Consider the following 13,513-nt stretch of genomic DNA (forward strand, 5'->3'; position numbering starts at 1 on the left):
ACTTCATGGAGAATAATTAACAACTCTGGTAGCAAGTTCAGAAATAGCAGTAATAAAATGAGCTCAGCAATTAAATACTAATGGAAAGCACTTCTTTACACAAAGGACAGAGGAAATCTATAAGCCATAGAAATGCTGAGACTAGGTCAATTGAACATACTATTGCATGGTTCAGTCGATTGAACTTGTTTGTGCTCTGGTTATATTTGACTTAAGTATTTTACATCTACTAGAATGTCTTGTATACAGATACTGGGAACAGGATGAGCAATGGAAAAAAAATGGGGAAATAAGCAGCAACAATAGGAAAGGTTAAAATTATTTGTTCAGGCCACATGCAGAAGGGGAAGTTGAGGAAATTTGACCTGCTGCAATTTGTATACATTTTGACCAAGTCTGAATGGATATATGATTATTCAATCACAATTTCATTTCAACAGTGTTTTTGCCACTAGTGGTTTCTTGTATAACAGCCTTCAACACGTTTCCTTGGTTTCTAATTCCAACAAAGTCTACTTTTAAAGAAAGTTGCATTTTTAATTCATCCACAGGATATGGATGGTGTGGAGAAGGCTAGTATTCATTGGTCATCAAGTAATTGTTTTTGAAGTGAGCAGCTTCCTCAACAATCGAGCATGCTCATTATATGAAAAGGTAGCATTATCAAAGTACTGATGTTGTTCTACTCTGATTTTTCAGTGTTTTATTCCAATCAAGAGTTGGTGCTTATGAAGTTTGATCTAAAGTAACTAAACAGCATTTATTTAACTAGAGTCTGACAATTCAACAGGATAAATCAAACCAATTGGGACCACTTCGAGAACTTCAATTATTGACCCATGGAATATGGACTCCTCTACTTCCTGTTGTCTAAATTTGATTGTATTGATTTAATAACCAAAGTATATACAGTTTTGGCAGTTCAGGTGGAGAAAATGTCAATATAACTATGCATTCCTTCAACCAGTTTTATTGCTGATTAAGGCAATGGTTTAACTCGGAGCTACACAACACTATATAAAAAACAAACTTCCATGTTTTGAAAAGCTCAAAACATGCTATTTTGTAGACATTTTTTAAAATAAAAGCTTAAACCACAAACAACACATTGCCTCAATTAGGAAAACATTGTTTAATTTGTAATAAAATTTTAAGCAACATCAGCTGTAAGCAACACCAAGTTTCCCACATACCAGAGGGAAAGAAAGAAATCACATTGGAAAAGCCATTTTTCAGTGCAATAAAAAGGAAATAATTTTAATATTTTTCCACTGGCAATATATTGACAGTTTTATGCTAAAATAAGAGAAGCTACTCATAAAGAATAATATTGGTTCATATATGACTGAAATGAAATGAGAGTCTGACCTCACTAAGCCAAAGACCCTAGCCTTCTCAATTAATTCTTGGTCATTTCACTAGTCCTTAACTTTTAAAACAGTTGAATTGCTAATTAATAATTTTCTCATTAGTTATCATGGTTGCTCAGATTAATAATACACTTTCATTAAGTAGATGCCTAGTGGAAAGATATTTTCTAGAAAAAAAACATCTTAAAACATCTAATTAGGCAACGCAAATGCCCATTACCTAAAAATTCACATATTTGCTCTATAATCAGTTTTGGCTCATAGCCCAGTTTAAACAAATATTTAATATACTGCACAACACTGACACTAAATCTATTGCTCATATCATCTCAACTTTTAAGCTTAAGGTATCAGAAAGCATCTTCAATAAAATGTTAGTACCTTTAAGTGGTACTGGCAAAATGCTAAATATAGCAGCATTTCAATTTAATGTTATCTAATAAATGCAACAGCTGATTTATTTGGTAATAGAAAAGTCACAATGTTGCAAAGTAATAGCAGATATGTGAAAAAAAGTCTTGAAGCTAATCATCTTCTTTGTTCAGTAATTGAGAAAGATTCATTTTTGTTTTTTCTAGTGCCGCTGTTTTTGCTCGTCTTGAAGATCTTGTGGAGACTGAAGGAGCTGGAGTTACAAATTCGTGGCTCTCACTAAAATAAAACCATGCTATTAATTATCAAATCAAGTTCAAGAGACATTAAATTCAGGAGCTTCAGCAAGACAACATTTACAAACTTAAAGAAAGGAGATTGTGCACAAAACCCATGATTTTCAGTTTTCTTTAAGAATTGTATGGTAAATATTTTCACCAAAAAAAACTAAAACTTAGAAGTTGGAAAAACTGTTCTGCCCTCACTTGTATGATGCTCACTTTTTCACACCAATCATGCAAGTAGAAACCATAAACTACTATGGCATATCAGAAAAAAATGTAATTGCCCAAAACATTTACAAATTTAATATACTGGCATAAACTCCAGTTTTTCCTAATATTTTCTCACAATACTGTTGCAAACTCAATAAAAAGTTATTTGCACTAATGCTACAGCAGGAAGTTAGGAGAACTACTGCAAGAAAATTTCTCCACTATTTTCTATGTAAAACATGTCTATCAACTCACTTTGACGCAGCTGTCCTTCCAGCTCAAGTAATCTCTCACTTTATTGTATTATCACACTGACACATACATATTCCACTCAACTTTTAAATTTTATGCAGCAACTGGTGCAGCTGCTTCTCATTTGCTACCATGTAGCAATTTCAATTAAGGTGGCTCCTGACAACTCCCTGCTTCCCAGACAGAAGGAAATGATGCATAGACATCAAATTCACATATCCAAAACATCCAGCAGATAGCATTAAATATTTCCAAATATCAACCTCACTCTTGATCCAAACTTCCCTGTGCTCAAACAAAAGTGCTGGCAGATTAACTTTTCAGGCAACGTTTATTTTTGTTACCAAGAAACTGTCCTATTAAACAATAGCTTACATAATTCAGTGTGGGTTTGGGGGCGGGGGAAATCATTTGTAATTGCAACAGCCATTGAACAGATTCTCTCAGGTGGTCATGAAAGATCTCTATTCTTAGCTCTATTTAAGAAAATCAGGGCAATTTCCAAGTAACTCAGCCAAAATTATATTTACAGTTAAGTACTTCAATTCTGAGTGTTTGAATATACGTAACACAATATTCTTGACACAAAGGTAAAGTTAGTTTTAATACATAATATTTTGTAAAATCCTTGTAATTTTCAAAGCTATACTGTAATTTAGCTTCCAGAAAGCTTTCTTACAATGTACAAGGAAATATTACACAAATGTAAAACATTAATATAAATACTTGCTTAAGTGCCCTTGTAAAAGATTCAAAGGAAACTGGAGGTAACCCATACCCAAGCATACTGGTCTGTGCCAAGTACAAGGATCAGGTCTCAATGAAATTTTTTTTGATAGGATAGAGGAAGGAAGAGGATGGCAGCATCAGTGTTTAATATCTATGTAGGTCCCTAACACCAGCTCCATCCAGGGACCCAAACACTCCTTTCAGGTGAGACAAAGATTTACCTGCACCTCCCTTAATATCATCTACTGCACTCGGTGCTCCGAGTGTGGCCTCCTCTACCTTGGTGAGACCAAACGCAGACTAGGTGACTGTTTTGCAGAACACCTGCACTCTGTCCGTAACCGCGATCTGCATCTCCCCATTGCCAATCACTTCAACTCCCCCTCCCACACTGTCACTGATACGTCAGTCCTCGACCTCCCCCACTGCCAGGAGAATTCCAAGTGCAAACTGGAGGAACAGTATCTCATTTTCCATCTTGGAACCTTGCAGCCTAACAGCACGAACATTGAATTCTCCCACTTTAAGTAATCCCCAAACCCCTTTCCCTATTTCCCCCCACCCCCCAACCATGCCTCTTCTTCCCTTTCCTAGCCTCCCTTTTTTTTCTACCCTCCCCTTTTTTTCTCTCCTTACCTTTGACCCATCCCCCAGTGGATCTGCTCTCCCCTCCTCCCCCGCACCTGCCTATCACTATCTCTTACCTGCACCTACCTATCACCACCCTGCCTCCCCTCTTTTGTCCACCTATCACTGCTCTGCTTTTCCCTCCTATATAGTGGGCTTCCCCTTTTCCTGTCCTGAAGAAGGGTCCTGACCCAAAACGTTGACCACCTGCTTTTCTCCACGGATGCTGCCTGGCCTGCTGAGTTCCTCCAGCATCATCGTGTTTTTCATCTAGATTCCAGCATCTGCAGTCCGTTGTTTCTCACTGTTTAAAAATATCTACTTGTTCTCCTTCATTTTATAATTAAACTGGTTTACAAATGTATAAAAAATATTAGCCAAAGCAATTAACTAGTATAGTAACATAAATTAAGCATTACTTTTGATAGAAATTGCAAAGTATTATAAATTGTATGGTAAACAGAGAACCTCTCTATAATTATGTCAAGTAAGTATTTTATGAAAACTCTCCTTATTTCTGATAACCCCAAATGTTTGATCTGTGCTTTCATCTACATCTGGAAGAATACTGTATGTGTTTTAGTTAGGCTTCCTATATGTATGGAACATTTAATTAATACACTATAAGTGTTTTGTCAGCTAATCAGAGGAGGGTTTGCAACACCCAAAACCCCCAGAGGTGCTATGTGATTTGCTTCACTAAATTGCAGAGTTCATAAATAACTGCATTTATGGAAACTTTAAAATCACTTCCAGTCATTGACAATTCATTGATACTGTACTTGCCATTCATCAGAGGAATCTGGTACTCTCTTGGTCCTTCTGCTTCTGGTTACAGACTTGGCAGTTGATAAACCTTTCCCTTGTTATAAAGCAAAGTATATACATTTCATTTCAGGTGGATACAAGATAACATCTGCTCCATATTAACATTCCAACTATGTAGAGAGTCTAAGTTTTGGGTAAAAATGAAAACAAAATTTTCTGGAAATAATATCAAACACCATCTACGCTAAGAAAAAGTTAAGTTTACCATCAACAACCTTCCATCAGTAAAGAGTACATTCAGTATTTTCCATTTTTCCTTCAGATTGCCAACAGGCATAAAAAGGCCTGCAGACCTGTGATGCACCTTTTTATAACCCTACACAGCCATGGTACATTAAAGAAAATAAAATTACCTTTTTTGTTGGTTTTGTTCATTTCCTTTCCCCCTTTACCATTTACTGTTTTAGTATTTTGTTGTTCTGAAACCTTTACACTCTCTGCAACTTTGGATTTATTTTCATCTGAAAAGAAAGGGTCAAATGCTCCTGTCAATCCTTTCACTGCTGCAAGAGTCAAAAGTTCACAATTTAAAACAAGCTGAAGTGGAGATGGCAAATTAGTGTTCCTAAGATGATACATCAACACTGCTTAATTCTCAAAATATAGAAAACAGCTTTCAGAATGTAGACACTAAGCAGAAACGCAGCAATTGGGTAATAAAATGCTTCATGAGAAGTACACACATCAATCTCTTCTTTCATGTGGCAATGATAGTGTACTTCCTAGTCTCATGACAAAATATTGGGCTATCCAATACCCACACCGCCACAGCACTATTTACCTGTATAGAGGATTGTTTCTTGAAACCCAAGAGATAGCCTCTTGCTGCTTGAAAACCAGCTCCCAGCTACAGTATACCTCCTGTCATGATTGAGCAAGAACCAGAAATGCCTGAGGAGTCTTTAAAAAAATCTAAGCTCTATGCAAGAGCTCTACACAATTTGCCATTTGCCTCAACCCCTGCATGCTCAAAATCTCAGCTTGTAGCCAGTTGATTTTTTTTCCCCCTTGGAGAAGGAAAAAAATCACAAATAAAAATTGATATCTGCTAGATAATTATTGATTATAAAAAATTTGCATGTATGTTGGAAGATAACGTGATAGGAGACAGAATAGTGGTGGATGGGTGTTTTTCTGTCTAGAAATCTGTAATAAGTAGTGTACTGCAGGGATTTATGCTGAGACATACATGTAGGTGGTATGATTAGCAAGTTTGATAATGACATAAAAATTTATGGAGTCATAAACAGCAAGGAAGTTTTCCAGAGATATAGCAGGACCTGGATCAGCTAGAAAGTTAGACAGAGTGCTGACAGATGAAATTTAATCCAGACAAGTGTGAGGTAATGAACTTTGGGAGATCAAATTAATGTAATAAATGGTAGGACCTTAGGAGCATTGATGTACAGAGACACCTTGGGGTGCAAGTCCATAAGCTTCCTTACACAGGTGGAGAGGGTAGTGAAAAAGACATTTGGTACGCTTGCCTCTGTCAGCCACAGAATTAAGTATAAGAGTTGGGACATCATGTTGCAACTGCACAAAACATTGTTTAGATTGCACTTAAAACACTGTGTACAGTTCTGGTCACTACAACACAGGAAGGATGTGTTATGGAGAGTGCAGAAAGATTCACCTGGATGTTGTCTGGAATGGACAGGTGTAGTTATGAGAGATTGGATAGGCTGGGTTTATTCCTGCTGGAACGCAAGTGGTTGGGGGGTAACTTTACAGGAACTTATAAGATTTAAGAAGCATAGAAAGGATAGAAAGTCAGAATCTTTTTCCCAGGGTAGGGAATTCTAGAACTAGAGGGCATAAGTTTAAGATGAAAGGGGAGAAATTTAAAGGATTCTGAGGGCCAAGTTTTCCCACACAGAGGTCGATGAATACCTGGAACCAGCTGCCAGAGGAGATGGAGGAGGCAGATACAATTACAACGTTTAAAAGGTATTTGGACAGGTACTTGGACAGGAAAAGCGAATAGGAATACAGGTATAATGCGGACAAATGGGATAGACATCACAGTCAGCAATATATGAGGTGGGCCAAAAGGGCCTGCTTCTGTGCTCTATATTTCTAAGATTCTATGCACATCCACATTTGACATCGTTATTAATATTGCAGTGATCAGCCAATACTAGCTAGTCTTTGTCTTACCACATTCAAGCAGAACAGGCTTGAAGGACTGAACAGCTTACTCCTCCTACTTCTTATGTAGTCAGACAATAGTGGTAAGAGACAACAGTCACATGCAGTTCCAAGGATACCGGCACAGTGGTTTAACATGATGATGAAAGGACTTCAAGGCAGGATCGATAGGTACTTGGTAAGCAATGGGGTGAAAGGTTACCATGAGTAGACAGAATGCAAAGTTACAGTTTGATCAGCCATGATCTTATTAAATGACAGAGCAGGCTTGAGGGGCCATGAGTGGCCTCCTCCTGCTCCTAATTCATAGGTTCTTAAAGATTAAATTTACTAATTCCAAAGCAGACCATACCTTTGTCAAGTTCTTTTGTTCCTTCCATTGTGTTGTCACCTTTATAGTTTTCACCTTTTCCTGATCCTCCATTTAAGTGAATAATAATTTTCTCAATGACTCGTTGATTTACTTTGTTTTTCATTTCCTACATGGAGATCAGTATAGACATATTTAGGCTCCAAATACATTAAAAAAAAATGTAATTTCCATCCTTTCCCATTCTTCAAAGATACCATGATATACACTAAAATTAATTCTGGCGTATTCATCAAAAATTAATAATCCTTTTATCAAAATTTAGAATTTTAAACAAACATTGCATTTGCACTAGAATTTAGTTAATCAGGCATCTCTACAAGTGGCATGGTAGGCACAACGTAATATAATTGTACCATATATTTCAGACATTGTCCAAATATTGACATACAACAGTAGTGGATTGCGGTTACATTGCTCTTTTATTGAAAATTCGCAATGCTGAATGGTGGTGAGGAGGAAGGAGGCTTACAATGAGAACACCCATTCATGGGAATCATTAGCTTCCACCAGAAGATTTGGGTGGTGCAGTAGAGGAAAAGATGTACGTTTGAGAATAAGTTCAGGCCACTTCATATCACATTATCCCGCTTTGAAAGGAACAATATAACCAGTCAGAGCCACGTCAGGAAAGCAGAGAAATCAGCAAACATAAAATGCCCCGGGATCTTGCCAGCAATTCCAGTATTTCTCGTAGTCCAGGGTAGTCCATGAGGGGAGCAAGGAGGAAAATATGGAGGGGAAATGGAACTAATAGTATTATTCCACAGGGAGCCAGCATGGATCAGAAGGAAAAGAATAGCTCTTTTGTATTATTACAGGGATAACCTATGTTATTTTATTGGATAATTTGGCTATTGTTTCACCCCAAGAGACAAAGAGCAAGTTTACTAAACTTCTTTCAAGCTCCAAATCAAAGTCAATTGATTCAAATTCTAATATAGAAAAAGCAATCCACTTCTTTCCAATGTAAAGATACAAAAGATCACAAACATAACCTTAATGTCATCCAGGAGAACACGCAACTGCTCTGTGTATGGTGATGGTCCTGGAGAGAGTTCAAGCAGCCCCAGAATTTTGATCAATATTCGAACATCTGGAGAATCCGGATCCTTCAATATTTCATTGCAGATCTTCACAGCCAAATTGTCATGAACTGTAAGTTCCTATGTAAATAACATTTTAGATAGCATCACAAGGGACCATATAGAAGACCATACAGATCCCTCACTGAGATTCCTACATTAGACACTGATGCTTACAAATCCAGCCATACAAATAATGGATGTAACTAATTTTATTTAAGATCACTGTCTATATCAGTTCAATAATCCTTACCCTATCTGTGATTCCCTCCAGGATATTTGCACATCCACAGGTAAGATCTTGTCACCCACAAGAAAGATCTTGTTAGACCACCCTGACATATATATTCATTTCCAGCTGTGTCACTTCTCAGGTGATCTTAAAAACTGTCAAAGTTATTTCCAGCTTCTTCTTTGCATATCTGAAAATCTATACAGCCAATTCCCTTTTTGCATTTCCCAATTTAAAAATCCATTTCCCTAAGTCAATTGCACCACACTTACAAATTCCAAAATGTCAAACATTTGGCTCTCCATCTGTTATATTACCTATGCAAACTAAATTTTGTCAAATATTTGTTTCTTCAAATTATGTTAATGAAAGGTATTGCTTATCTACATAATGTTATTAGTGTAGCATACCTGATAGTCTTCAATTTGTTTGTTCTGCGAATTAGTTGCACTGACACGGGTCAAATCCACAAAAAGCTCTGCCACATGAAGTGTATTAATTTCAGCTAAAGGAGAAGAAGCTGGTGCATAGAACAGTGTCCTCAAAGTAGGTAAGAAAGCTTCCTGAAAACATTCTTGATTTTTCCTAAGAGAAATATTGTAAATACTTAATGTAAGTTTGATTTAATTTTACTGATTAATATTTGTTTTCTGAAGTTTTAACTTTAAAAGGGGTTTCTGCTGGAAAGTAACCCAATAAAGAGCAGTTTCAAAAGGGCTCTGGAAATCCAAAATAAAAACAAAGTGCTGTAAATCCTCAGTATAGTGGGCAGCATCTAAGGAGACAGAAACATAGTTAATGGTTCATATCCTGCAGTTTAATAACAGCATTCACCGAAATTAACTGACTGAAAGCAACTTCTGCAGTACACAGAAATCCAAAAGTTTCTATCAGCGATCTTTCCTCTCCTTTCCTTCCAGCGCAACTACATAAACAAGTGAATTAACAAGAACCTTACCTATTTACAAATTCTCAACACAAAATTCCATGAAAAATGATACATATAATGGAGTGAGAGCCAATAGTTTTTAAAATGGCATTTAAACCATTACTACCACAACCAAATCATTATTGCAACACAAAAATGCACAACTTGTGGATAACTAGCTTCTACAAACATCAATGTAATGATATGATTAACAAATAATGTTTCAGTGAAGCTAATGGATGGATGGATAAATACTAGCTAGGATACCAGATCTACTATCCTAGCCTTTCAAGTGGTTGTGGCCTTGGTATAACATTGCCTCTCATGGATGGCACCTCTGACAGCAAAAAAGGGAGTTAACAATGTTATCTTAGATCTTTGGGCTGAGTCTGTCATGGGGCTTGCATCTACAAGCCTTCTGTTTCAGATATTTGGTGCTACGCCTGAACCATGGCTAGCATTTAAGGCAGGAAAATAGCAAAACATAGAAGCATAAAAAAAAAGCTGGTGTGTACCACACAGCCCTTAGAGCCTGCTCTCCCATTCAATATGATCATGAAATCATCTGTCTCAGTACCATTTTCCCACATTCTCTCTAAACTCCTTGAAACCTTTTGTACTTACTAATTTATCCTTCTTAAAAATATTTGGCGACTTAGCCTCAACATCCTCTGTGGCAGTGAACGCCACAGAGTCATCGATTCCTTTGTGGAGTAATTTTTATTTCAGTCCTGAATCTCTTACTTTGAGACCGTGACCCCTCATTCCAGCTGGCCAGGCTGGGACAACATGCTTTGCACATTCTGTGAAGCCCTGTAAGAACTTTCTAAGTTTTAATTTGGTCCCTTCTCATTTTCCCAGGCTCTATTGAATACAAATCCAATCATCTTACTTGCTCTTCATCTCTAAGTCCCACCATTCCTGGTACATTGAATTTTTGGTGCCTCTATGGCAGATATATCTTTATGTAAGGAGACCAAAAATTCACACCATACTCCAGGTGGAGTCTCACCAAGGCCCTGTATAATTGTAGCAAGGTGTCCTTGCTCCCGTACTCTCATTTGCCTTTTTAACTGCTTGAATGACAAAGCCCTCTATCTCCTGTTTGATGTGATGGAAGCTGCTGTCTCCCACTCTCATTTGAGCCTGTTACCATAAAAATCCTCTGGGCTGGGAGGGCTTTGCAGCTAAACAAAGGGGGGAAGGGGGGGGGCACAGCAAATGATGGAGGAGACCGCTGAACATACACAGCAGGTGCTGCCAATCTCCAACAATGGCCCACACTCACATCGAGCCCTGCATCACAGCATTGAGTTGGCACACTGCACCCAAGACCAGTCCTCAAACACTGCTTCTCCACACTGAACAAGAGTGTAATTCAATGCTGGATTTAGAGCAAGTTCCCAGAACAGCAGCAATGAGGGCAGGGATTCACGCCAGGTCCTTGACAGACCAGTGCTGTCAGTAACACACCTTTCTCTTATATAATGCAATAACAACCACTTTTAGCACTGATTCTATTGGTGTTCTAGTTCCTAGGAATGTATTCAGAGCATTAAGCAAAGTAACAACAATCTTTTACATTTCATTTCATTTTCAACGTAACCCAAGTTTTCAATTTAATGGAACTCCTAAAATTTTAAAGAATATCTGAAAACATGTTTGAAACAGCAGATAAATTACAAACCTGTTGGTAAGTGCATACAAAGGAAAGAAAACCCCTAGGCAATGTCGAAGGAAGGTGTCCTCTTCAGTCACAGGGTTATACCACAACAAAATAAGCCGGGTAAGGAGTTTGGGACTAGAAAGTCTTCCAGAAAAAAGCAGTTTAGCAAAGCCTTCAGCAGCTACGGTCTTCAGTTCTGATATCTAAACAAAATACAAGTAATTTTATCACCCAATGGAAAGGGAAGGGGAAGGGATAGGGATATTGGGGCACACCTAACAATAAAGGCTGATATAATGGCAGATGTAAGGAATGATATAACCTAGAAGTATAAGCCATGTGGTTGGAAAAAGAAGATAACAAAGGACTAAATGAAACACTAGTGAGAATTGTTCAGAGATTCTGGTGAGAGTGTATTTGTGAAAGTAACAAGCTTAAAGTAATTTATATCACTAAATAACATAGTACTGAAGAAAGGAAAAGGACTAAAATTTGTCAAATCCCCTGACTGATAGTCTCTACTCAAAAACTGTAGAAGCAGTTAGCTGCAGAGATAGCACATAATTATTGATAATCTTCCAAAATTCCCTAGACTCTGGAACAGCCCAAATAAACGGGACAGTAGCAAAGGTAATGTCACTATGCTCACAGTCATTTACAATCCATATTAAATTACAAAGTTGCATGGACAGATGAGCCTCTAGGAGGAAACAAAGTGCCTGCAAAGAGACGTACAGTCAGGGTAAGCAAATCAGCAAGGTGGTAGTAGGCAGATTATGACGGAAACTGTAAGAAGAATAGAAAAACATTAAATGCAAAAAACTTGTAAAGGGGTAACTTGTTATGGTTATTCATGAAGCCCAGAAAGTTAACAGACAATTTGAGCAATTATGTGGGCATAAGGTACACTGGCTTAAATTGCAAGGAGGTCAGTGTGCAAAAGTTAAGGAAGATTTTCTACAATTATGCAAGGCTTTGCTATAAACACACTTCAATTACCGTGTGTACATTTGATCTCTGCACCCAAGAAAGGATATAAAAGATGTTGCATTACAGATTCACTAGATTGGTTTTTGCAATTAGGGGGTTGTTTAAGAACAACTATTCATTGCTTATACTACCACAAATTCAGAAAAATGAGAGGTGCTCTCTTCAAAAGTCTCTGTAAAGGGATAGACTCTTCAAGCTGAAGAGTACAAAATGGAGGTGCATTTTCTCAGGAGAAGAACATAAGAACTTGGAGAAATAGGTCCTTGAGTCTGCTCTGCCATTCAGTAAGATCAAACATGCTCTAACCTTTTCTCGTTTCTTCTGCAATCCAAAAATCTATCCAAATAAAAGGAGTAAACTTTACAGACTGAGACATGGAATATTTTTTAAAATGAGGATTGGAAATATTTAAAATTCAATAACCCAGATGGCTCTGGATGCTCAATCACACACTATGATAGATCTTCAAAACAAGGATCACACAGGAAAGTGAAATTAAGGTAGGGGATTAGCTACATCTTACTGAATAGCAAAGCAGGCTTCTTCTTCAATTTTTCATGTTCTTAAATATTATTAAAGCAGAAATGGTGCATATGATATGACTTTACATGACTAAAACATGCACGTTTTAATATTCACTCTCCCACGATCTTTTTCCATTACCCACTCCTATTACCCAGATATCCCAAATGCAATTTCAAAAGTCACTGGTTATGCTTACCTCACTGTCTAAATATCCTAAGAGCAGTGTAAGGATACTGCTAACTGTGTCCGTTTCCACAGAAGGCTCTGCTACTTCTTCAGCTGTTGATTTTTCTGTTTCACTACTAATCTCCTCATTTTGTATAACTTGTGATTTGTCAGGTTTGAAAACCTCAATTCCGAATACTTGCAGAATGTCAAAAACTGCCTGTAATGCACTTATTTTCACCCTGGCCTCATCAAGTTGAGTAATCTATAATATACAAAGAAGCTATATTATTGTTTATTCAGATAGTAGCAAATCACTGCAAGGACAGAATGTGTGATTAACCTGTTCCCATTATTTCTCATGCAGGCAGCACCAATTTCATGTTGCCTTCTCAGTTACATCATTGTTGCATGCAATCTGTGCTACTGCACTGTTCAATGGCTTAACAGCTCAGCAGCAGCTCAAATGTTATGATTGGCAATGACCAGTTAAAGCTAACCTTCACTACTTAAAGTCAGCCTGCATTAAAGGGAAGCTGCACTGTGGCTACATAAAATTCTGACAGGCATCTTGGAACTCATTCTGACCAGAGAGATGTAAAGTAATAGCACAAAAATGAGAATGAGGGTTCTACTGTTTTCCAATAATGCAGTAAAGCCATTGGCAATGGAGCAAGTTACCCTGTATCAGCTGAAGATCAAGAAATCCTCAGACACGTGAAAGTGGCA

The 13,513-nt window shown here is 37.5% G+C and overlaps 1 protein-coding gene across 1 annotated transcript in view; it reads right to left on the reverse strand.

Annotated features, from left to right (window-relative positions):
* Positions 1-868: 868 nt before the first annotated feature.
* ncapg (non-SMC condensin I complex, subunit G) overlaps positions 869-13,513 on the reverse strand; it is a 50,058-nt gene continuing 37,413 nt past the window's right edge. Inside the window, exons 15-22 of the mRNA XM_052040187.1 lie at positions 12,816-13,049; positions 11,126-11,307; positions 8,921-9,095; positions 8,192-8,359; positions 7,176-7,302; positions 5,026-5,133; positions 4,631-4,706; positions 869-2,021 (exon numbers count right to left, since the gene is read on the reverse strand). Of these exons, the coding sequence (XP_051896147.1) occupies positions 1,895-2,021; positions 4,631-4,706; positions 5,026-5,133; positions 7,176-7,302; positions 8,192-8,359; positions 8,921-9,095; positions 11,126-11,307; positions 12,816-13,049 (1,197 nt within the window). The 3' untranslated portion in view covers positions 869-1,894. The remainder of the gene's footprint in view (positions 2,022-4,630; positions 4,707-5,025; positions 5,134-7,175; positions 7,303-8,191; positions 8,360-8,920; positions 9,096-11,125; positions 11,308-12,815; positions 13,050-13,513) is intronic.

Source organism: Pristis pectinata, chromosome 2 (genome assembly GCF_009764475.1).
Source record: "Pristis pectinata isolate sPriPec2 chromosome 2, sPriPec2.1.pri, whole genome shotgun sequence".
Lineage (NCBI taxonomy): Eukaryota > Metazoa > Chordata > Chondrichthyes > Rhinopristiformes > Pristidae > Pristis > Pristis pectinata.